Source organism: Cynocephalus volans, chromosome 5 (genome assembly GCF_027409185.1).
Source record: "Cynocephalus volans isolate mCynVol1 chromosome 5, mCynVol1.pri, whole genome shotgun sequence".
NCBI lineage: Eukaryota > Metazoa > Chordata > Mammalia > Dermoptera > Cynocephalidae > Cynocephalus > Cynocephalus volans.
The window spans coordinates 75,635,771-75,661,276 of record NC_084464.1 but is presented as its reverse complement, the minus strand read 5'-3'; the positions used below and the strand labels follow the sequence as shown (position 1 = coordinate 75,661,276).

Here is a 25,506-nt window from a genome sequence, read left to right as displayed (position 1 = left end):
CTTTTCTCATGCTGACTCTGCAAGACAGCTTATTTACGAATACATAAATAGGTGCAACTTTACTCCAGTGTCATTGAAAAATCAAAATGGCATCATGCAAGAGAAGCATGCTAGCATACTTGGCTCAATGAGTGAAATGTAAGTGGAGATGAGCCAAGCCACTTGACACTCGCTAGTCAGCTTAACCAGATACCCTCCGTTTCCTGTAGTAGAGGTACCAGGGTTCTGCTCCATAGAGCCAGAGATTTCACTTACATTGATTGACCAGTGATTTAGAGCCAAAGGCCAGAGAATAAATTTCAAGTCATACCTAATATTTACAATCACACGGATTCAAAGGGGGACTAGCAGCAAGTTTTTCAATGTAGCTACTTAAAAGTAGCTAAGTCTTCTTTCATATGAGCCCAGTGAATTTTAAAAGGTTTCACTCCAATTCTTTCACCTCCTGGCCAGAATTACAGGGGTTTAAATCAGCAGGAAGAAGGCAGGGAGAGAAAATGCATCCTAATTTTTGGGACAGAATTTATCACCTTTCTTAAATTTATTAACTAAAGTTATCTACTACTAGTTTAAAAACATCTAAAGATATATACATATATGTGTATATATGTATGTACGTATGTATCAGAAATATTGTGCATCTTCACTTTTCTTTAAGGCATATGCATACCCCAACATGGAACTGCTGTTCCCTGAGGGTTTAATGCCTCCTTATGAAGCCACTTAAACAGCTGCCCACTGTAGCACAGGTCTGTACAGTTGCATCTGCTGAAGTGCCTGCCTGACCATCACCCACTATACTCCCAATATCAAATTACTCTCTTCCTTAACACTCTTGTTTCCTACCAATTAGTGAGCAGTTTACTTTTAAGGAACCATGTCATTAAACTAAAATTACCTAGGGTATCACAAAATAGGAGGTTTAAAAGAGACTTTTCTGAAAGAAAAAGTGAGTTACGAACCTGGTTTATACAGAGCATCTAAGGATAGGCAATGAGATGATTAACACTATTTCCTTTTGAGAATTCATATATGGACAGTCTCAACAATCATGTCTGTAACTTAAATATTAAACTACCCATCAGAAAGTGAAAACATCCATGCATATTTTCATACAAAAACATCTGTGTTGCATATTGAAACAAATAGAATTTTGATGTCTTTTTCATTGCCATGTATTCATACATGGGAATGTTCTTCTTGGACTCAAGAAATAAATATGTTCATATATGCTACCTGCCTTCCTGGTCACTATCTGAATTACTATCAATTCATCCTCAAATTATTGCCAACTATATGAGGAATTATCATTGCCCTGAACAGTTGCTGACCAATTTTCACTATTTAAATGGCAAATGATTTTTTTCTTTAATCCTAGGTGTACTAGTAGAAAAAAGAAAGGTAAAATAATAAAAGAAAACTTTGGCAAATCCATTTTAAAAATGAAATGAGGAGAGGCCCCCAGAGAGGCCCAAAAGCTGCCGGGCCCATGCACCTCAAGGCACTGCACCAGAGCAGGTAGGTGCCACTGTGGGACTCCCAGCCCAGACCAGTGTGCGTCACCCAGAGAGGCCATAAAGCCGCCAGGCCCACAGAGCCCTGAGCCACTTGCACTGGAACAGGTGCCACTGCAGGACTCCCAGCCCAGGCCAGTCCCAACAGCCCAGAGAGGCCTGAGCCTCCTGCCCACAGGCACCAAAGCAGCCATGCCAAATTGGCATTCCCTGCAGGATCCTAGCCAGACCTTAGGGTTGAATGAGTAGACCATGAAATGCCCTGCCATAATGACTAAACACCAAAGGAAAGATACCAGAAATATGAAAAATCAAGAAAATACGACACCACTAAAGGGTAATAATAACTTTCAAGCTCTGGATCTTATAGAACAGGAAGTCCTTGAAATGACTGCCAAAGAATTTCAAGCAACAATTCTAAGGAAACTAAATGAGACACAAGAAAACTCAGTTAGACAATACAATGAAATGAGAAACAGTATACAGGACCAGAAAGAAGAAATATGCAAAGAAATCAATGCCATGAAATAGAATGCAGCAGAGTTTGTGGAGGAGAAGAATTCATTCAATAAAATAACAAACACAACAGAGAGTTTAACCAGCAGGCTAGAAGAAGCAGAAGAGAGAATTTCTGACCTTGAAGATGGGCTGTTTGAAATAACAAAGGCGGACCAAAAAAAAGAAAAAAAGAAAAAATTAAAAACATTGGAGAGATAATAGACAACCTTAAGTGCTCAAATATCCAAATCATGGGTATTCCAGAAGGGGAGGAAAAGGGAAATGGCATTGAAAACATATTCAACAAAATAATGGCAGAAAATTTCCCAGGTATAGGGAAAGACACAGATCTTCAGATTCAGGAAGCTCTAAGATCTCCAAAAATATTCAACTCAAAAAGATCCTCTCCAAGACATATTATAGTCAAATTGGCAAAACTCAAAGACAAAGAGAGAATCTTAAAAGCTGCCAAAGAGAAGTATGAAGGCACCTATAAGGGAGCACCAATCAGACTAACATCAGACTTCTCAACACAAACCCTAAAAGCCAGAAAGAATGGGATGATATATTCAAAATACGAAAAGACAAAGATTGCCAGCCAAGAATACTTTACCAAGCAAGGCTATCCTTCCAAAATGAAGGGCAAATAGTATATTTCTCAGACAAACAAAAACTGAGGGAGTCACTACCACATGACTAGCCTTACAAGAAATCCTCAAGGGAGTACTGGGTTTGGTACCTGGAAAACAACCACCAATGCCATAAATACTCAAGAGAAAACAAAACCCACTAGTAAAATAAAAATGCTAACAATAAAGAGAAAAAAAAGTTTATCTACCACTGCAAGAAACCAACAAATACAGAAGACAAACAGTAAATCAGAAAGAAAGGAACAAAAAATACTTAAGACATCCAAACAAAAATCAATAAAATGCTAGGAGTAAATCAACACCTTTCAATAACAACTCTTAATGTAAAAGGATTAAATTCCCCACTCAAAAGATACAGACTGACTGACTGGATTAAAAAGGTGGACCCAACTATATGCTGCCTTCGAGAGACACACATAGACTAAGAGTGAAAGGATGGAAAAAGATATACTATGTAAATAGAAATGAAAAACAAGCTGGAGTAGCTATTCCTATATCTGATAAAATAGACTTTAAACCAAAAACCATAAAAAGAGACAAAGAAGGCCATTATATAATGATAATGATTTATCCATCAAGAAGACATAACAATCATAAATATATATATACACCCAATGTCAGAGCAGCCAGATTTATAAAGCAAACACTATTAGACCTAAAGAATGAGATAGACATGAACCATAAAAGCAGGGGACCTGAAGACCCCACTCTCAACACTGGAAAGATCATCTAGGCAAAGAATCAGCAGAGAAACACAAGATCTAAACAACACTTTAAACCAATTGGACTTGGCAGATATCTACAGAACATTCCATCCAATGACCTCAGAATATTCATTCTTCTCATCAGTGCATGGAACATTATCCAGCATAGATCACATGTTAGGTCACAAATCAAGTCTCAACAAATTCAAAATTTGGAATTATTCCCTGTATTTTTTCAGATCACAATGGATTAAAATTAGAAATCAATAACAAACGAAACTCTGGAAACTATAAAACACATGGAAATTAAACAGCATTCTACTTAATTACATGTGGGTCCAAGAAGAAATTAAACAGGAAATCAAAAAATTTATAGAAACTAATGAAAACAATGACACATACCAAAACCTGTGAGATACTGCAAAAGCAGTACTAAGGGGGGAATTTATCACGTTAAATGCTTACTTCAGAAGAATGGAAAGATGGCAAGTAAACAATCTAACACTTCACATTAAAGAACTAGAAAAACAAGAACAATCGAAACCCAAAGTTAGCAGATGGAAAGAAATAATTAAGATCAGAGCAGAACGTAATGAAATCGAAACCCAATAAATGATACAAAAGATCAATGAATCAAAAAGTTGGTTTTTTGAAATGATAAATAAAATTGACAAACCATTAGCAAGGCTAAGTAAAAAAAGAAGAGAGAAGACCCAAATAACAAAAATTAGAAATGAAAGAGGTAATGTTACAACTGATACCTCAGAAATACAGGAAATCATTAGAGACTACTATAAACAAGTATATACAAACAAATTTGAAAATCTGGAGGAAATGGATAAATTTCTGGACACACAAAAACTACCAAAACTGAGCCTACCAAACTTCTTTCTACAAGAAGATGTAGAAAATCTGAACAGACCAATAATAATAAAAAAGATTGAAGCCATTATCAAAAGGCTCCCAACAAAGAAAAGCCCAGGACCAGATGGGTTCCCTGCAGAATTCTACCAAACCTTCAAAGAGGAATTGATACCAACTCTCTACAAACTATTACAAAATATTGAAACAGAGACCATTCTCCCAAACTCATTCTATGAAGTAAACATCACCCTGATGCCAAAGCCAGACAAAGATAGAACGAAAAAAGAAAACTACAGGACAATATCCTTGATAAATACAGATGCAAAAATCCTCAATAAAATACTAGCTAACAGAATACAGCAACACCTAACACAAAATTATACACCATGATCAAGTGGGGTTCATCCCAAGGATGCAAGCTTGGTTCAACATATGCAAATCAATAAATGTGATACACCACATCAATAAAATCAAAGACAAAGACCATATGATCATCTTTATAGATGATGAAAAAGCATTTGACAAAATTCAACATTTCTTCATGACATAGACTCTCTACAAGTTAGGTATAGATGGAAAGTATGTCAACATAATTAAAGCCATATGTGGTAAGCCCACTGCCAATATCATCCTGAACAGGAACTAGACAAGGATGCTCACTTTCACCACTCCTAGTCAAGATAGTATTGGAAGTATTAGCCAGAGCAATTAGAGAAGAGAAGGAAATAAAGGGCATCCAGATTGGAAAAGATGAAGTCAAACTGTCCCTGTTTGTGGATGACATGATCCTATCAAACAGCCTAAAGTCTCTACAAAAAAACTCTTAGAGTTGATAAATGATTTCAGCAAAGTTGCAGGATACAAAATCAACACACAAAAATCAGCAGCATTTCTATACTCCAACAGTGAACATGCAGAAAGAGAAATCAAGAAAGCTGCCCCATTTCTAATAGCCACCAATAAAATAAAATAAAATAAAATACTTAGGAATAATGTTAGCCAAGGTTGTAAAAAATCTCTACAATGAGAACAACAAACCACTGTTGAGAGAAATTAAAGAGGACACAAGAAGATGGAAAGGTATCCCATGCTCTTGGATTGGAAAAATTAACATTGTGAAAATGCCCATAATACCAAAAGTGATCTAAAAATTCAATGCAATCCCCATCAAAATTCCAATGACATTTTTCTCTGAAATGGAAAAAAACTATCCTAACATCAGTATGGAATAACAAAAGACCACAAATAATCAAAGCAATTCTGAGCAAAAAAATAAATAAATAAATCAGGAGGCATAACACTACCTGAGTTTAAACTATATTACAAAGCTATAATAACCAAAACAGCACAGTACTATTTTTGTAATAGACACATGGATCAATGGAATAGAATAGATAATCCAGAAATCAACACATAAACCTACATCCATCTGATTTTTGATGAAGGCACCAAGTCTACACACTGGGGAAGAGACTGCCTCTTCAGCAAATGGTGCTGGGAAAACTGGATATTCATATGCAGGAGAATGAAAAAAGACCCATACCTCTCACCATATACCAAAATCAACTCAAAATGGATTAAACAATTAAATATACAACCTATAATAATAAAACTCCTTAAAAAAAACATAGGGAAACATTCAACGAAGTAGGATTGGGTACAGAATTAATGAATACAATCCCAAAAGCATAGACAACTAAAGGAAAAATAAACAAAAGAGATTATATCAAAAAAAAAATAAAAAAAAAAATAAAGCTCCTGCACAGCAAAAGAAACAATTAACAGAGTGAAAAGACAACCAACAGAGTGGGAGAAAATATTTGCAAAATATACATCTAACAAAGGATTAATATACAGAATATACAAGGAACTCAAACAACTTTACAGCAAAATAACAAGTAACCAAATTAAAAAATGGGAAAAGGAACTGAATAGGCATTTCTCGAAGAAAGATATATGAATGGCCAACAAACACACGAAAAAATGCTCAACATCACTCAGCATTCAGGAAATGCAAATCAAAACCACACTGAGACACCATCTCACTCCAGTTAGGATGGCTAATATCCAAAAGACTGAGAATGACAGATGCTGGTGAGGTTGCGGAGAAAAAGGAACTCTCCTACACTGTTGTAGGACTGCAAAATGGTGCAGCCTTAATGGAAAATGGTTTGAAGATTCCTCAAACAATTATGGACATATCTACCATATGACCCAGCTATTCTACTGCTGGGAATATACCCAAAGGAATGGAAATCATCATGTCGAAGGGATACCTGTACTCCCATGTCTATTGCATCACTATTTACAATAGCCTAGAGTAGGAACCAGCCCAAATGTCCATCATCATATGAGTGGATAAGAAAACTGTGGCATATATCTACACAAAAATTCTACTCTGCTATAAAAAAGAATGAAATACTACCATTCGTAGCAACATGGATGGACTTAGAAAAAATTATATTAAGTGAAATTAGTCAGGCACAGAATGAGAAACATCATGTGCTCTCACTTATTTGTGGGAGCTAAAAATAAATAAATAAATATACAAACAAACAGGGAGGTGGGGGGGAAGAAGACACAACAATCACAATTCCTTGAACTTGTTAAGACAAGTGAACAGATATGTTGTTGATGCGGGGGGGAGTTTGAGGGGGGAGCGAGGAATTGGTAAAGGGACATGAAAATCAAGTACATTGTATATTGATAAAATAAAAAAATAAAAATAAAATAAAATAAAATAAAATGAGTATGAAGACCAAAAATATAACTGCAAAACATTTTTTTTTTTTTACTATGTACTCTAGACAATACATAAGATGAACACCTAAGGGCTAAATTCTCTTATTTTAATTTATCATGAAGCATAGTAAATGTAGAAATAAATATAATGAATATCAGTCTTTTGTCTCTGAATCTACTTTGTGTGTTATGTTTTAAAGTTCATAGTTTAAAATCTAACATTGGCTATGTCTAAACAGAAATAATATTTCTTCAAAAGTGGATTTAATTACCATTCTCTAAAGATTATGTCTCTATCATTACCTGTAAATGGTATTTACACTATAGAACAAAAAATCAGCTTGCAGATATTTTTATAAACAACAAATACATAAACAGCACTTTTACTACAGTATTCAAGTGAGGAAGACACTATCGAGAAGGCTTTTTATTTTTTAAACAAATTATTTGGAATCTCCTTAGAAAATACTTTATGTAGTATTATTAAAAGTTTTTAAAAAATTATTTTTTTACTTACATAGTATCTCTAATAAGAAGTGCACTTCCCAATTTGAAACAGGTTTTATCACCTTCACAAAATGAACGTCTCATAGAAAAGCTCTCTCCTAGATCAAAACCTGTAAAATGTGACAAATGATTGAATTCAGCAGTTTTATTAAACTTAGCAAACTCACAGAAATAATGATTTTAAATCAGAAGATTTTGTTGTCCTTATCTATAGACTGATTTATTTCAAATAAAATCCTGCTGTTTGGGATCAGCAAAATTATTTATTTATTTATTTGTAATTTTATTTTTCTAGTTGAAACATAATTGATTGCACATATCTGTGGGGTACAGCATTGAATATCAACACCTGTGTGCAATATGTGGTGCTCAAATCAGGATAATTAGGACATTCAATCTTACACTTTGTAACAATTTTTTGTGACCCTTTACCAATTTCTCAAAATTTCTTAATTTCATTTTTCTCCTTTTAGGGCACGGGAAGGTGAAATTCACTCTGCATATAGAAGGTGTAGCCAGCCATCTTTCTGGAGAAAACTTCACAAATATCTTTCAAAATATTCAAATATTAATTTCTTCGGCCTAGGAATTATCCTAAATAAATACAGTAGCTCACTGTAGCATCACTGAAGTCTAAAGACAGAAATTTAGTTAGATCAAAACTAACTAAATAGTCGAGTCATTCAGTTAAAATCTAAGCAGCCTTTTAAAAAATCATGCTTCAGAAGAATGTACAGTATGTTAATGTGGGGAAATGCTTGGCTTTCAAATGCAATATATGTATTGTATTATATGCGTGAGTGAGAATTTGTGTGCATGTTAGAATGTGTGTGTGCACACATGAGACAGAGAGAGAGAGGGAGAGGAAGGAACGCAGAAGCAGAGAGAGAGAGAGAGAAGGAAAAAGAAAGATAGGAGCATTACTACCAAAAAGTTAAGCATGACTATACGTGGATGGTAAGATCTTCTTTCTCATCATTTTTTTCCCCCCAAATTTCTACAATGGATATAACTTTCATAATTTCATAACATTTTTCTCCAAGATGTTGAGTGTTGTTGATTTTATATTAAACAATATAGAACTCCGGTCTCAGCATTTTTCTACATAATCTGCTTTCAATTTTTATGTTGATGCTATTATCTTAACTTGCTTATATCTTAAATGTCAAAGAATCACCAACAATGTACAACATAGCTGGTGAAATTTTACACAAAATGTTATTTTGCAAAGGATTATAATGCTTACCTGAAACTTCAAGTTTATTTCTGTCGTCTTGTGCAAACTGATATCCGTCTGTTCTCAGTATAGGACATTGTTTTTCTATTAAAAAAAAAAAGTATAGATGATTTGCACTACATTTTTTATCAAATTTTTCCATGTAAATTTGAATCCCAATATAATAAAAAACAAGATAAAAATGAAAATAAATCATTTTATTAAATTTCTGTAAAATGATGATAACATTACCCACCTCATAGTGTGTTTGTGAGGTTTACATGTATTCATGTAAAGTTCTCAGAACACTGCTTGGTACACAGTGAATTGTTTGAGTTAAAAAATTCACAAATCTTTCAAAAAATCTTTGCTACCCCAACTTCATGAAGAGTTTGTTTTCTTGTAGATGCTTTTTTGTTTTCCCTTTCGCATTTAAGTCTATGAATGACCTAAACAAGTGAACTACTAATATATTTTAACACAACTTTGATTCAAGTTTTGGTGTCAGGTAATAATAAATTTTTAGAATATAAGGGGACATAGATGGAAGTTAATAAAATAAAATAAAAAGCAAAAAAGAAAGTCCTCTGCCATACAAAAGTGGCCTATAATGAAAAAAATCATTGAGAAAGTACTATTTAGTTATATGCTAAGTCAGTGATATTCAAAGAAATGAAAGATAGTCTCCACTCACAGTGAGTTTACATGTTCATTACCACAACACACTAATAAGTAATGTATACACAGACACTAATTTTTTGACATCTGGGGATATGTTTAAAACTAATTGAGGCTAACTTCTACAAATGTAATAGTTAGTTAATTCAGACAATATTGCAGGCAATTTTCAGATTATGCTACTGTAACGGTACAACTGGACAGTTAAGATCTTTAGTTTAAGATCGTAAACTAAATCAACTAAATATTTTGGCATCATGCAATCACAACTTTAATTCTCCATGTCTAAAATTTATGTTTGGGTTTAATGACTTAAATGTTTTTAATATAGAGAGATGATAAATTGCTTAAAACCAAATCAATCTGCTGCTCTGTAGAAAGTGGAAATTGCAGATTCTCTAGTTAAACTGCTGAGCTCCTCAGCCCTTCACTTAACAAATGTATCACAGACCTTAGGGGGTGGTGACACAGCATCATCTCTACATATTTAATTAGAAGGATAAATCACATCCCAAATATTCCTACCACTTAGCTTTGAAAATAAGAGGCAAATAAACTGCAATACGCATTTTGAATACACCATTTGTAAAGTAAGTGAAATTACAGCACTGAATAATTTTAGAAGTTACTTAGTTACTTTGAAAATTCTTATCTCAAAGATCTTAACATGATTGCAGATTCTAAATAATAGTGAAATCATTGGATATTTGTAAACATTACTAAATGGTTAATCTGAAATCATAGCCCTTTTTATAAGAACCAAACATTTGATTCAAGATCTCTGAACTAAAAACTAGAGAACATTGCTGAGAGATATTAAAGACCTAAATAACTGAAGTGATAAAGTACTTAGATTGAAAGACTCAATATTGTTAAGATGTCAATTCTCAATTTTATCTCTAGATTCAGTTCGATGCCTATTAAAATTCCAATAGGTGGTGTATGTGTGTGTGTGTGTCTCTACACTGACAAACTGATTCTCAAATTTATATATAACTACAAAAAATAACTAAAATAACTACAGGCAAAATTGAAAAAGAATGAGCTGTAGAATTTATACTATAAGATATCAGGATTTTTTATAATGCAGTGTTAGTGCATATATAGAAAAAAATGCATCAAGTAAACAGACTAGGGGGTCCAAAAACAGATCCATGCACATATGGTCTCCTTATCGACCACAAAAGGGCCACTGCAATTCAGTGGGAAAGGGATGGTATTTTCAATAAATGGTGCTAGGTCAATTTGCTATCCATATAGAAAAACACTGACCCTTGCCCTTACTTTACACCAGGCATAGAAATTAATTTAGAGATGATCATAGACCTAAATGTGAAGGAGAAAAAAATAATAAATAAACAATAAAACATCTACATGAAAACACAAAATCTTCATGAAATTGGGGTAGCAAAGATTTCTCGAAAGGGACACAGAAAATATTAAAAACATTAATCACAAAAGACAAGACTGATAAATTGGACTTCATTAAAATTAAAACCTATAATCAAATGACAACATTAAAAGAGTAAAAAGACAAGTCTCAGATTAGGAGGAGTTATTTATAATACACATACCCTATAAAGTGTCATATCCAGAATATACAATGAATTCTCACAAATCAATAAGAAAAAGATTGAAAACCTTATTTTGAAAGTGCAAAAAGACTTAAACACTTCAGGAAAGAGAATATCCAAATGGCCAATCCACATATGAAAATGTGCTCAACATCATTAGTAATCAGAGAAATGGAAAATAAAACCACAATGAAATACTAGTAAATGGCTAAAAATTAAAGAACTGATAGCACCAAGTGTTGGTAAGAATGTGGATCATCAAGAACTCTCCTCATTACTGTGGGAGTGAAAATTAGTTCAACCACTTTAGGAAACTGTTTGATAGTATATTAAAGCTAAATATACATGAATCCTATGACTTAGAAATTCAACGACCCAAGAGAAAGGAGTGCAAAAAAATGAGTGTAATTGGCTCTTTTAAGCAAGAATATTCATGGTAGCATGGCTCAGAATAGTCTAAAACTGGAAACAACCCAAATGTTTGTCAACAAGAGAATAAATAAATAAATTGTGGTTTATATAATGAAAAACTATATAGCAATAAAAAAGAATGAACTACTGATATGTGCAACAACTGGATGAATCTCATGGATATAATATTAAGTGGAAAAATACCATTGCCCAAAGAATATATACTGCATAATCCCATTTACATGAAGTTTATGAGACTGACAACTAATCTATATTGGAGTAGTGGTTACGTGGGTAAGTTGCCAACTGAGAGCAGGTACACAGAAGCCTTCTGGAGTTCTAGAAATGTTCTATATTTTGATCTGAATGGTAGTTACACAGGTATATAAATACATATGCAAAAATTCATTGTGCTGTGCATTAAGATTTGCTGACTAGTGTGTGTAACACCTCAACGAAAGGAGGAAAACAGCCCCTCTGTGTGAAAATGTTTTAAGCTAAAATAATTCTTGCAAAACTTAAAAGTCCCTAAATTCTGATCAAATTTTTGTAATGACTGTGAGTAACTATATAACCATAATAAATAAAATTAAGTTCAAGTTCTTCACAAACTATGTAGTGAGGCCCCAGTAGATGATTGGCAAAATACAGCTCAAGAGAGTGGAAAGAGACTTCCCAATATGACACTTTGATAATGAGGGAAAGGTATGTTGGCCTACTGCCAAGTTGGAAACAGTATATATGTTATTTAAATTCTTCTGAAGACTTTGTTAATATATGATGATGTCAAGGTAATAAACCTGTCACTTTGAAATGAATTCAACATTTCCAGAAATATTCGTGAAAGCCTTTCTCCACTAAAAGTCTTTAGTTTATTAAAATCAAATGCCATTTCCTATCTTTAGAACATGTTGTGAAAAGATGAACAAAACAAATTAAAACTGTTCATTATTTGAGGGTAAGACTAAAGGCACAATAATCTGAATGCATCAGTCTTATGGATGTATTGCATAAAAATGGCAATACAGTGGAAGTGCCTATCACAAGTTGGATACGTGCATTTCTTTAAGTATTGACATACACATTTTATTGTAAAGTAAAGCATACTTCTGATTAAATGTGCATGGACCTTGAAAATCTGCAGATAAAACTCTAACAGTTCAGGTAGACAGAGGTGAAGCACTGCAACAGTGTCGCTTCAAAGCCACTCTGGACTATTTCAAAAGTAATGACTAAAATTTCACCACAAAAGATGCACTGCTTAGACAACCTTAATCAACAGATTTTTTTTTCAACAGTAAATGCAAATGCCTTTAACAAACTCATGCTCAAGTTTTAAAAACTGTCAGACCCACTTTCCTTTTGACTTGTCTTGAAGGACCTGGGCAACTTACAGAGTTTGAGCGTTATTGAAAGGTGCCAAAGGAAACAGAAAGGAAGGCAGCTAGGTCAGATTTGGGTATTTCGTGATTTTATCTAGATTATCTACAGAAAATAGATATATTTCTTTTTAGGTTTTTACCCTTCTCTCCTTTCAGAAATAAGAATCCTGAGCACCTAAGAACAAGAGATGTTAAGATCACATAGCCATTCAATGGCAGAGTTGAAAGAAAATGCAAGTTTTCTATAAACTAACTTTTTTCCCTTCTGAAAAAAGTATAGAACATTGCTCCTCAAAAGCATATTCTAAACAACAAAAAAATAGTGTACCTAATAAACTCTCTTCATTCCTTAGAATTTTGCTTCCACCCTCAGTGGTAAACATGTGCTAAAAAACAAAAACAAAAAAACCTCCCCTTTTAACACACTTACACACATATACACAAAATCACTTTTTCCCTTAATCTCTACATTATTGTATTATGTTTTTACTGGTTGGCTTGGTCTCCTAGTGTGTTGCTGAGAATGCTAATCTTGAGATTAGATCATGTCTTTTGATATATTTTTCCTATTAGTGTTCTGGTGTTTTCTATACCCATTCATATATAAAAGTCTTCAGTTTAATTCTGCATTCACTGAAGGCATGTTGAAATCTCTCTTTTTCATTTTTTTTTTCTTATTATTCATTGAAAGCATGTTGAATTCTCTCTTTCTCCTCTCAAACATCTCAGGTGCCCAGACAAGTTAAAACCCATTCTTTTAATTTTTCATTTTTTCACCTGATTTAATACCTAAAAGATTTGTATATGTTGTCAATGCTCACACCAAAAATGGACTAGTTGCTTTCTGTGACCACAGAGACCTCTAGCCTTAGGAAAAGCCCGGAGGTAAGGTCATCTGTTATACACTATGAAGGGGAAAATCAAAGTTATAGGCATACAAAAAATAAATGTAAATGGGCTGTGTTAACTCTTTATAGATTATTGAGGGTTCTTAGCATTACTTATGCCAGTTTACTAATTACAGGGAAAGAAAACATATAATGTGTCTGGTAAAGATATAACTTTTATTTTTTGGAAGAATTACTATTTTTTAAAAATTTATTTTTGGCCACAAAACAAAATACATTTAAAAAGACTAAGATCATAGAAAATATGTTCTCTGACCACGACAGGAAGAAATTCAGAAACCTTCACACACGTGGAAATTAAACAACACTTTCCTAAATAAACAATGGGTAAAAAGAAAAATTACAGGGAAATTAGAAAGTACTTTGAGGTAAAAATCAAAGCGTAACATATCAAAATGTATAAGATGCAGGGCTCATGCAGTGCTTAGAGGAAAATTTATAGTTTTAAACACATTAAAAATAAGAAAAATCTCAAATCAGTAATGTAAACTTCTACCTTGAGGAAATAGAAAAAGAAGAGCAAACTAAATCAAAAGCAAATATAAGTAGGAAATTACAAAGATTACAACAGAAATATATGAAATAGGGAATTAAAAAACAGCAGAGAAAATCAACAAAACCCAAAGGTGATTCTTTAAAAACATGAACAAAATTTGTAAATCTGTATCTAGATTGACCAAGAAAAAAAGAAAGACCAAAATTATTAAAATCAGAAATAAAGCAGGGGCATTATTACATTGTCATTATGGTTTTTTGTGATGGTAGTATTTAACTTCTTTCTCTTTCTTGTTTACATTTTTGTTCTACCAGTGGGTTTTGTTCTTTCTTGTGTATTTGTGGTAGTGATTATCATTTTACTAATTCCAGATGGAGGACTCCCTTGAGGATTTCTTGTAGGGCTGGTTGGGTGGTGGTGAACTCCCGCAACTTTTGTTTATCTGGAAAATACACTATTTCCCCCTCATTTCTGAGCAATAGCCTTGCTGGGTATAGTATTCTTGGCTGGCAGTTTTTTTCTTTTAGTATTTTGAATATATCATTCCATTTTCTTCTGGCCTGTAGGGTTTCTGTTGAACAGTCTGCTGTAAGTCTGATAGGGGTTCCTTACAGGTGACTTGACACTTTTCTCTTGCTTCTTTTAAGATTCTTTGTCTTTGAGCTTTGCCAGTTTGACTATAACGTGTCTTGGAGAAGTTCTTTTTTGGGTTGAATCTGTTTGGGAATCTTTGAGCCTCCTCGATCTGAAGGTCTGTGTCTCTCTCTACGCCTGGGAAGTTTTCCATTACTATTTCATCGAATAGGTTTTCCATGTCTTTTCCTTTCTCCTCCACTTCTGAAACACCATGATTCAAATGTTTGTGTGCTTGAGGTTGTCTATTTCTCTTAGATTGTCTTCATTTTAAAATATTCTTATTTCCTTTTTTCCCACCTGAGTTATTTCAAAAAGACTATCTTTGAGATCAGAAATTCTTTCTTCTGTTTGTTCTAGCCTGCTGCTTAAGCTGTCCATTATGTTTGTTATTTTTCTGAGTAAATCTTTCAGTTCCATAAGTTCTGCTACAATTTTTTTTAAAGATATTAAACTCTATAAATTTCTTCCTTCATATCCTGGATTGCCTAACTGAGTCCTCTCATATCTCAGTGACTTTCCTTAAGATTGTTGATTGAAATTCCTTTTCAATCATTATGAGAGTTTCCTGCTTTATAGGGTCTGGTATTTGAGAATTACTGTATTCTTTTGGTGGTATCATATTTTCTTGGATTTTCTTATTTCTGGTATCTCTATGTTGACGTATGGTCATCTGGTAGAGCAGTTGCTTCTTCTATTACTCTGGGGAGGGCTTGAGGAGAGAGATGTCCTCTTCTTTTTCCAGTCTCTGTTGGTTACTCTCCTTGTGTCATTGCAGTCGAGTGTCTGGTGGGACATGTGCATGGTGGCTGTGGCTACTGCTATGATATGATACTGCTTTTTTGGCAGCCGTGTCTGTGGCAGTGGCTGTGATGGGCCACTGTGATGGTGTTTTTGGTGTGCTGTCTTGCCTGTTTCTGGGCAGGGGGTGCTGCCCTTCACTCCTGCCTAGGACCCCGGGCATGCTCTCTTGCCTGCTTCTGAATGGAGGGGGCAGCCTTTGGCTCTTCTATGTTTTACAATTGCTAAACTGCTATATATCTCCACGCATTTGTACTTTACTAATAGTGTATTATGAATAACACAATATTATATATTCAGTTACCTGTGAATTAAGGCTCACTGAGAGGTACTGAAAGGTATAAATTCAGAAGATTGAATATTCACATATCTGGAGATAGTCCTACAGGGCAAGGGTTAACCATTTCCCAAGAAGTCTCACAGAGCAATATTTATTGCTTTGGTGAATTTACCAGAGTTCAAGGTCTAGCCTTTTAACTTAAAGGCTTAGAAATCATATTTGAACAACATACAAAGCATAGATCCATTTCTGAGTAGTATGTATCCCCTCACTAACTCTCCCTTATTCACTTGACTCCTGGCTTTTATGCTATTTCTCCCATATGCCAAGCATGCCCCTGCCTCAGGGCCTTGGTACTAACTGCTCTCCAGCTGTTCATGTACCTCATTCTCTCGCAGTCTTCATGTCTCTGCTAAAATGTACCCACATGAAGAGAGCCTTCCCTGACCACTCTATGTAATAAAATAACCTCTCCTTACCTTATATCATATAGGATTTCCAAATACAAGCAAATAAAATACAAAATTCCCAATTAAACTTGAATGTCAGCTAAATCACAAAAATATTTTTAGTATAAGTATGTCTTATGCAATACTTGGAACGTACGTGTATTAAAAATTTTTTTCATTGTTTATCTAAACTTCAAATTTATCTGGGCATCATGTATTTTATCTGGCAACCCTACTTGCAAGCCTATACTCTGTGAGGCCAAATATAACAGTAGCTTGGACTAAAGAGATCAACAGTGAAGTTGGAAAAAACAGGAAGGAATTGAGATATAAGAACTGATAGGATGTGTTGATGAGTCAAATGCAGAGAGGAGGGAGAATTGACTTGCTTAGCTGGATAAAAGTTTAGTTTACTGAAGAGAATTCCACTGAAGAAATAAAAGGACATTTGGCAGGGAGTAAATTAATCTGAGGTGGGAGGAAGGAGGACTTAGAAACATTAAGTTTGAGGTGTCACTAAGAAATTCAAAAACCGAAGTTATTGAATAGGCAGTTATGGAACTCAAAACAGTGGTCCAGGCTATGAAGTAAATTTGGCAGAAGTTGACATACAAATCATACTTACACCACGGGGATAGATGAGATCACATAGGGAGTGAGACAGGAAGAGAAGAGGGGCAAGGACTATCCCCTGAGAAATTGCAGCATATCTCTTTTCTTGTCCATTTATCCTACTTTGGTTTCCCTATTTCTTCGTATCCTCAGGAGTACATGTAATATATATGGAATTATTATTATCACCTATAAAATCACAATTAAAATCTGCCTGGCTTGATAGAAGTTCTTTTTATCCATCTTCTCTGCATTAAAGAAGATTAGAGTTGGGGAAGGTAAAGAGCAATAATTTACCACAGATGTAGAAACTGGTTTGTTTTCTTTGCATAAATGTATGAAAACAAGAGCCTTTAGGTGTTTTGCTTTCTTTTTTTTTTTTTAAGTCTTCTTATTGGATAGAGGGGAAAGCAGGTCTCTTCGTTTCATTGTTAGTAGTGACCTTCAGACCTTTTTTTCTACACTTCATACTTTGCCAATACCTCTAAGAGAATTTCGAGTATCCTACGTTGGGAGAAAAACGCTGTTTAACAAAAATAAGGACAGAATATTATGCAAATAATATGGAAAAATGACCAAACAAGAAAAAAATGAGAACACAGCTATTTTAACAAAGAGTCACAAAAGGTCACAGAATTTCATGTTTATCTGTGACCCAAAATTATTCCTCCAAAGGAAAATATCTGGTTAGGGGCTACATTCTTTATCTAATCATTGTGGAGCTCTCTTTCACTTTCCAACCTTAGGAGTCACAAAGTACATTTGTCAATGCTAGGAGTTTTACATGGTACCATATTGAACACAAGAAATTCTTAAAAACACAAAATAAAATTCTCTATGTGACAGCACACTTTATACTGAGTTTAAGAGTGAAGTGTTTGTCAATTAGTAAAATCCATATTTCAGAATAATAGTTTTTCCTTGCAATTAATAGAAAACTAGCTTAGAAGGATTTATGTGTATAGTTCTGGGCCTAAGTTCATAATTAATTCAATCTAGACACTTAACCTGGAGTTTTATCATAAATTTAAAAAATATATTATTTAAATGGAATTCTGTTTTGTCATCTCTATTTATTCAGCCTGTTTTTTCCTCTGGTTTCCTGGGGTTTTTTTTTTTTTTTTTTTTGTTATCAGTGATAATTTGTTTTGCCTTAGAACAGATTAAGGAAGTAGAGCAAACTTTAATTATTTGGTACACAGGCTGCTATCACAGGGAAATCAGTTTTAAGCAACTTATTAAAGCAAGTTTTGAGTTTACCTAGCACTTATATATTTTAATACAATTCTCTTCCTGACTTTGACAACTAACTAAGCTAAAACTATCACAATTTAAATTGAAGTTCATCTGCAGTATGAAAATATACAAATATGCTTTATCCCATAATCTCCATATAATAATAAAATTAATAAAATAATATGAAATGACTGAATTCTAATATCTTCAAGATTTTAAAATTCAAGTTGCTATTTAATCTCTCCATATTACTCTTGAATTCTGTCCCAATTGGGACAATATTCCAACTAATCATTAAACATACCATAGAGTTAAAGTAAAGCCATTAAAGACTCAATTTATCCTTCATATATTTAGATTTAATAGTAAACTGTTGACAACTTCACAGACTCCAGAGCTGAAATCCTAGCTCTCCCTCAGATTTGTTATATTTTATTTTTAGCTGTAATCACTTCCCTCCGGTAAATGGTTAGTGACCACACACACAGGTCTGCACATGAGGAAACTAAAAAGGGAAGCTTGCACTGTGAATGAGATACACAAGACACAAGAAGAGCCACTGCCAGGCCATGCCCAGCATGTCATACTCTTCAATAATCCTTTTGACAGTGTTGTGCTGACATTTTCAATTAATGCAAACGATACTTGAAGTTAAGCAATTTCCATGGCACGTTCAGTATATGTTGCTTCACGAGCAACTTCTACCACATAGTATGATAAAAATCAACTTTGATTCTTTTTCCTTTATTCATCACTCATAGTGCTTCACATTACGTGAATCTCATTAGTATTCAGACCAATTTTGAACTCACGCTTTTAGGAAAATCTTTCAGAGAGATTAATTTGATAAAGTAAATTGGACCAGAATATATGCATTTTGGTAGTCCTATATACAATACAACCTCATTAAAGAATAGAGATACTAAACCTACAAAAGCAAAACATTCAGGGGAATCCCAAGATGGGGAAATTTCAGTTATGCAAGATCACTAAATTCCAGAGATCTGCTGTACAACATTGTGCTCATAGTTAACAACACTGTACTATACACTTATCATATATCATATATGAGTACAGATCTCATGTTAAGTGTTCTTACCACAATAAAAAAGGTTATCAAAGGCAAAAAATAAAATAAAACAACAAAAGATAAAATAAAAGGAACCTGGTGGCATAAAATGTAAGATAACCAGCTGAGGGGGGAAAAAAAGAAAGAAGGAAAAATGAAATGTCAGTTAATTATCTCAAAGGAGAATGATTCTCCAAGTGTTTTCCTCGGATATCCCACATAGATTCGTCTGGGTAGCTTGTTAAAGATGTAAACTACTGAATCCCACCCCATCCTTAGCCACGTAATGGGAATATGGAAGAGTGGGATTCAGGAATTGTACCTCAGGTGATTCGTGCTCATGCTAAAACCGAAATATCAATTACATAGGCCTTCAAATCATTGTCATCATTCTTGATGATTTATTTATGACACACTAGCATGTCCCTAGAAACTATGTCCTACTCAACCAAAGATTCATTCTCCTTTCTAAGAGTCCTATCCTTTCTGCTTAAATTGCAAAGTACATCACCTACTATGTTTCTTAAGAAGAGACGTAAAGAAATTGAGAAGAGGAGCAACATTATCAGAATAAACTCCTCTGCCCTATGTATTTATTTTCTTTCTTTCTTTTTCTTAACATAGCTGTGGCTGCCATGAGTCACTACTGATTTATTTCTTACTAAGAAAAAAGTGTTTTCCCTGAAAACTGTATGACAGCCACAGGATGTCTTTTATACAATAATAGAATATTCAAACTTTCATGTGGATTATTTTAGGAAATGTATCTACTGCCAAATTAGTAAAAAATCATAAAGTCTTATGAAAGATTAAGATTTTTTATATTGTTATAAGTGATTGTTTTTATTTTAGGTGTGCCTCAAATTCAAAACTCTCTACCAGACGGAGTTTATGCCTTTAGCAAAAATGATTAAAGAAATAGTCAAAAGAATAAGCACAATAAGACTCACAGCCTCAGAATACATCATCACATGTGATTATCATCATCATCATACATTACATGTGATCCTTTGCATAGAAGGGGAGTTGAAGTTTCTCTTTCTCTAGCAAATGGCTTCTGCAATGGGTCTAATTCAACATTGTAATATGAATTACATCCAGATTAGTAACTTACACATACTCGATGTTCAAGAAAAGTTTTTCAAATTAACCACATAATAAACTTTAAAAATCAGAGGTGGGAGTAATATTTTATATTGCCTTTAAGCCCTTTGGAAATATTTATGAGAAGATTGATAAATTTAACAATTGCAAATAAATATTATCTATTTAGTTCAAAAAGTGCTCTAAAGATCTGGCAACCTTTTGTTTGCCTTATCTGAGATACCAGAGAACTGACATATAATTAAACTGTATTTCCTTTTCTGTTTTTCACTTTTCCCTAATTAAGTTTGGATAGGTCCTCATTAATCCTAATTGGTGATGAGTTTCTGTACTTGTAACTTGAATAAGTAATTCTTAAAGGAGGAAAGGAAAGATATATAATGTCATATATACATGCACAGAGACACATATGTACATATTTATTTATATTTGTAAATATCAACGACAGAAGAAAAAGCTAATTAGTCAAATATAATATACATATGAAAAAAATGAGCTACAGTAATGTTAGAAATTCTTGATGAGCATCATGTAGGTCAACGGGCGAAAACAATGAATTGTTATTTATTCTGTACTATGACCTCTCCAACATTAACAAGATCTATTTTAATGATTTTTGTAAAGGATTTAAAGACTATAAATAACATTTGGTGATGGGGCAAAGAGGTGGCCTGGATACCTGGCTTGTCCCTGACTGTCACAGAAGTGGAAGCCGGAAACAGGAACATGACCACCCAAAGCCAGATTTTCCAGGAGCCAGTGCGTTTCATTGTGCCTTGAAACCATGTGAACAAGTGGCCACAGATCTGCAACAGACAAAAAATGTTCAAATTGAGTTTCTTGTGCAAAGCTCCTTTCATCATCTCCAGAAAATCCTCATCATTAAAGAGAACAATAAATTTTTTATATTACATATAATTATATGATACATGATTATATGTAATTACATGTAATACATCAATATATACCTTATTCTGTGTGAAAGAGCTATGAAAATATTTTCATGTTAGTTTGTAGTTAATTATCAATATTGATATAGCCTCTCATAACTTAAATTTTCTCTTCTTTTAGGTTTTTTAAAGCCATACCATTTACAATGATTTATATTATTATTTTTTTTAATTGTGGTAAAATAAACATAATATGAAATTTACATTCTTAACCATTTTTAAGTGCACAGTTCAGTGGAATTAAGTATGTTCACATTGTTGTACAACTGTCACTGCCATCCATAACTCTTTTTATTTTTCAGAACTGAAACAAGTCCCCCAGGCTCCCGAGCCCAGGTGAGGTGGGAATGCCAAGGGCTTCAGCCACACACCCCCAACCTCTGTATCCAGCCCAGTGATGACCTACCCACAGCCAGAAGCCCTCTGGGCCCCTAAGCTTGGGTGGGGGGTGCCGAGAGCCTCAACCATGTCCCCCAGTGTTCTCATCTAGCCCAGCAACGACTGAGCCATCACCAGAAACCTCCCCGGGCTCCTACAGGCCTCAGCCATGCCTCCCTGCTCTCTGCAGCCAAACTAGCAAAGGCACCAGCCATGGGCCAGCCCGGCCTCCCCACCTCTACCTCCACTCCCCCCCCATCCCCCACTCCCATCCACTGTTCTGCAATACCTTAGTGTGAAAAAATAATAATAATTAATTAATTTAAAAAAATTAAACTCTGTGCCCATTGAACAATAACTTCATATTCCCCTCTTGCTCAACCCCTGGTAGCCATCATTCTACTTTCTGTCTCTATGAATTTGACTACCTTAGGTAGCTCATGTAAGTGGAATCATATAGTATTTGTCTTTTTGTGACTGTATTTCACTTAGCATAATGTCCTACATGTTGTCATGGATATTGTCATGTTTCATCATATGTCAGAATTTCCTTCCTTTTTAAGGCTGAATAATATTCCATTGCATTCATATACCACATTTTGTTTACTCATTCATATACTGATGTACATTTGGGTTGTTCCCATCTTTTGGCTGTTATGAATAATGCTGTCATAAACATGGATGTACAAATATCTGTTTGAGTCCCTGCTTTCAATTTTTTTGGGTGTATATCTAGACATTGAATTATTGATTCATATGGTAATTCTATTTTTAATTTTCTGAGGAACTACCATACTATTTTCCATAGTAGCTGCATCATTTTACAATGCACGAAGGTTCCAACTTCTCCATATCTTTGATAACACTTGTTATTTTCTATTCTTTTTTTTTAATATATAATTGCCACCCTAATGGGTGTATGATAGTATCTCACCATGGTTTTGATTTGCATTTCCCTAATTATTAGTGATGTTGAGCATCTTTTCATTTGCTTATTGGCCATTTGTATATTTTCTTTGGAAAAATGTCTATTCAAATCTTTTGCCCATTTTTTTTTAACACAGTTGTTTGTTTTTATGTTGCTGAATTGTAGAAAAATTCTTCATATATTCTGGATATTAACTTTTCATCAGGTTCCTGATTTGGAAATATTTTTTCCCATTCCATGGGTTACCTTTTTACTTTGTTGATTGTATCCTTTTAATGCACAGGCGTTTTTTAGTTCTACATACTCCATTTTATTTATTTATTTTTGTCTATGCTTTTGGTGTTATATGCAATGATTCACGTTTTAAAGTATGATTTTATTACTTACAATTCTGTTTTCTCTTTGAATATGAGTTTTACATATTGGCTTAACTCATGTCACTACATTTTCTATAAACTTAATTATGTTTTTACTGAATTGAATTAAAGGGATTACTACTTTAATCACTTTACTACTAAAGTGATTACTAAAGTGATTAGTGGACATGTGAAAAGTAATCTTTCCTTATATTTAAAGATAAAATGGATATATGCAATATCTACCTCACCTGAACCTACTATTGGCATCATATTTAATATTAATGTGTCACTTCCCATATTGTTTGTCTTTCTGAATGTATATTTCTACTCCATAGGTATTACAGTAAAAGAATTGGTAAATAGAATCCTCGTGATGGCAAACTTAAATATCATTTAAGTTATTTTTTTGTAGTAAAGTGACTAACATGGAAATAAATTGCAAGTAAAATATACAATGGCTCTCTCAGTGTATTTGACAATTTCAGTATTATTAGAATACAAGGGTGCTTCAAGGAATTCAAGAAAATATTTATATTATCTTATAATTCTATTTTTCCACAAACTTTCTGAAGTTCCCTCATAGCTATTCTGAGTTCTAAGTATTCAAATAAATGTTATACCACTTGTTTTCCATCATTCAAAGTTTAACCAAGAGTCAAATATAAAAGAATTTATCATACCAATGTCTAAATTCAGTCGATAGAAACTTTTTAGAAAAAAATAAAGGCACCATTTGGCATGTGCCAAATACACTAAGATCAGCATTTTAAAATTAATTCAAGATTTTAGAACTTTCTGAATGAATAGTTAGAAGCAGCAATTCCAACATTAAAACTGTATGTGTGGTTCTAAATATCAAACAGCTGGTTTTATGTCATTTCTTTTGAATTCTCTCATCTAGATATAGTCCCAATCCTCATGTGACTTTGCGAACATATCCTAGATATTTCAAGTCAGTTGGTAACTGTTAAAGAAATTAATTCTATTTCAAATAAATGGACTCACAAATATTGGTCTAATTTTTAGAGAAATGTGTGATTGTATTTTTATTTATTTATTTATTTATTTTTATTTTACTTTATCAATATACAACGTAGTTGATTTTCATGTCCCTTTACCAATTCCTCCTTTTCCCTGTGATTGTATTTTTAACCATAGTGATTCCTCTTAGTTGATAAATTAGCAGTATGACATAGTGGTTAAAATCATGGCTTCATCAGTCTGGGCTCTGTCACTTGTGAACAAATAATGTAACTTCTCTAAGCCTTAATTTATTCATCTTCAAAGTGGGTATAATACTAGGAATAAATTAATTATTTAATGCATATAAAGTGCATAGTATGGGGCCTTGACCACAGTAAATGTTCAAAAGGCAACTGCTACTGTAATTGCTTGCTATACACATTAAGAAACGATAATTATACTTGTCTCTTCAGTCTGAAGTTGATATTAGTATTTGGACAATAGAGAAGTGCCAAAGCATCCTAGAAATTTATGTTCATTACAGCTTTGGTCTCCATTACAGCAACAAAGAAGCAAGGAAATATATAGTCATAAGCACATGAATTCAATCTTGACATCTCCCAACTATTTCCTTGAGCCACTTAGAGGATCATAGCTCTCAGCTTCAATGTCACTGATCCAAAGTGTTTGAAGAATAAGATTTTGTGGTTAGTTGACTAAATATTCTAGTTATTGAAGAATTGCCATTTCATCACGCCACTGAAATGTCTCTCACCAAGTTCAGTAAGAACTTGAAAGAAAAATGCATTTTTTAAAATTTATTTTTTAAGGGTTTTTCTTCTATTTTTTTTCATTGCACATTTTTATGGGGTACAGTTTGTTGTTTCAATACATGCATATGAAAAATCCTTTTCTCTCTTTCTAACTCAACTTTCAGTAAAATGCATTTCCTGTAGCTTACCATTTTCTTCTTGAAACTCTCACTTATGAATATTGGTTTCCCTGATTTCACACCGTTTGGGATTTCCTTTTAAATCTCCTTCTCAAACCTTTTTTATCTGATTTCTTAATATTGGGATTTGTGGGCTCCCCTCTCCTCTCTCTTTATAATGTCTCCTGTGGTGATCTCACCATTTTCGTGGTTTTAAATAGTACCTATAAAGTGACAAATCTAAAATTTACATCTCCAGTCCAGTCCTTTTCGCTGAACCTTAGACTGTGTATCCAGCTGTCTATTCAATATTAGATGTCACACACATATCTATAACTTAATACATCCAAATTAAATTCTTGATCTCCAACCACAACTTGTTCCTCTCAAGCTCTTCCCAGTCTCAATAATTACTACCCATCAAAATGCTCAAACCAGAAATCTAAGATTCACATTGATTCTTCTATCTTTCTTATCCCCATCTCCCACATCGAAACCATCAAGTCATGTCAGCATTCCCCCAAATAGATTTCAAATCCATCCATTTCTTTCTGTTCCTCTGCCATGATCCTAGTTCAGAGCACCTCGGTCTAGACCACTCAAGAGCTTTCTAACTGGTTTTCCCCATCCATTATTGAATCCTGACCAAATTCATATCTATATAGCACT

The 25,506-nt window shown here is 33.7% G+C and overlaps 1 protein-coding gene across 1 annotated transcript in view; it reads right to left on the bottom strand.

The window, feature by feature from the left end:
• The window catches only part of COL19A1 (collagen type XIX alpha 1 chain), a 354,677-nt gene extending 333,579 nt beyond the window's left edge, over window positions 1-21,098 (bottom strand). Inside the window, exons 1-3 of the mRNA XM_063098322.1 lie at window positions 21,008-21,098; window positions 8,726-8,800; window positions 7,490-7,589 (exon numbers count right to left, since the gene is read on the bottom strand). Of these exons, the coding sequence (XP_062954392.1) occupies window positions 7,490-7,589; window positions 8,726-8,800; window positions 21,008-21,098 (266 nt within the window). The remainder of the gene's footprint in view (window positions 1-7,489; window positions 7,590-8,725; window positions 8,801-21,007) is intronic.
• Window positions 21,099-25,506: the final 4,408 nt, after the last annotated feature.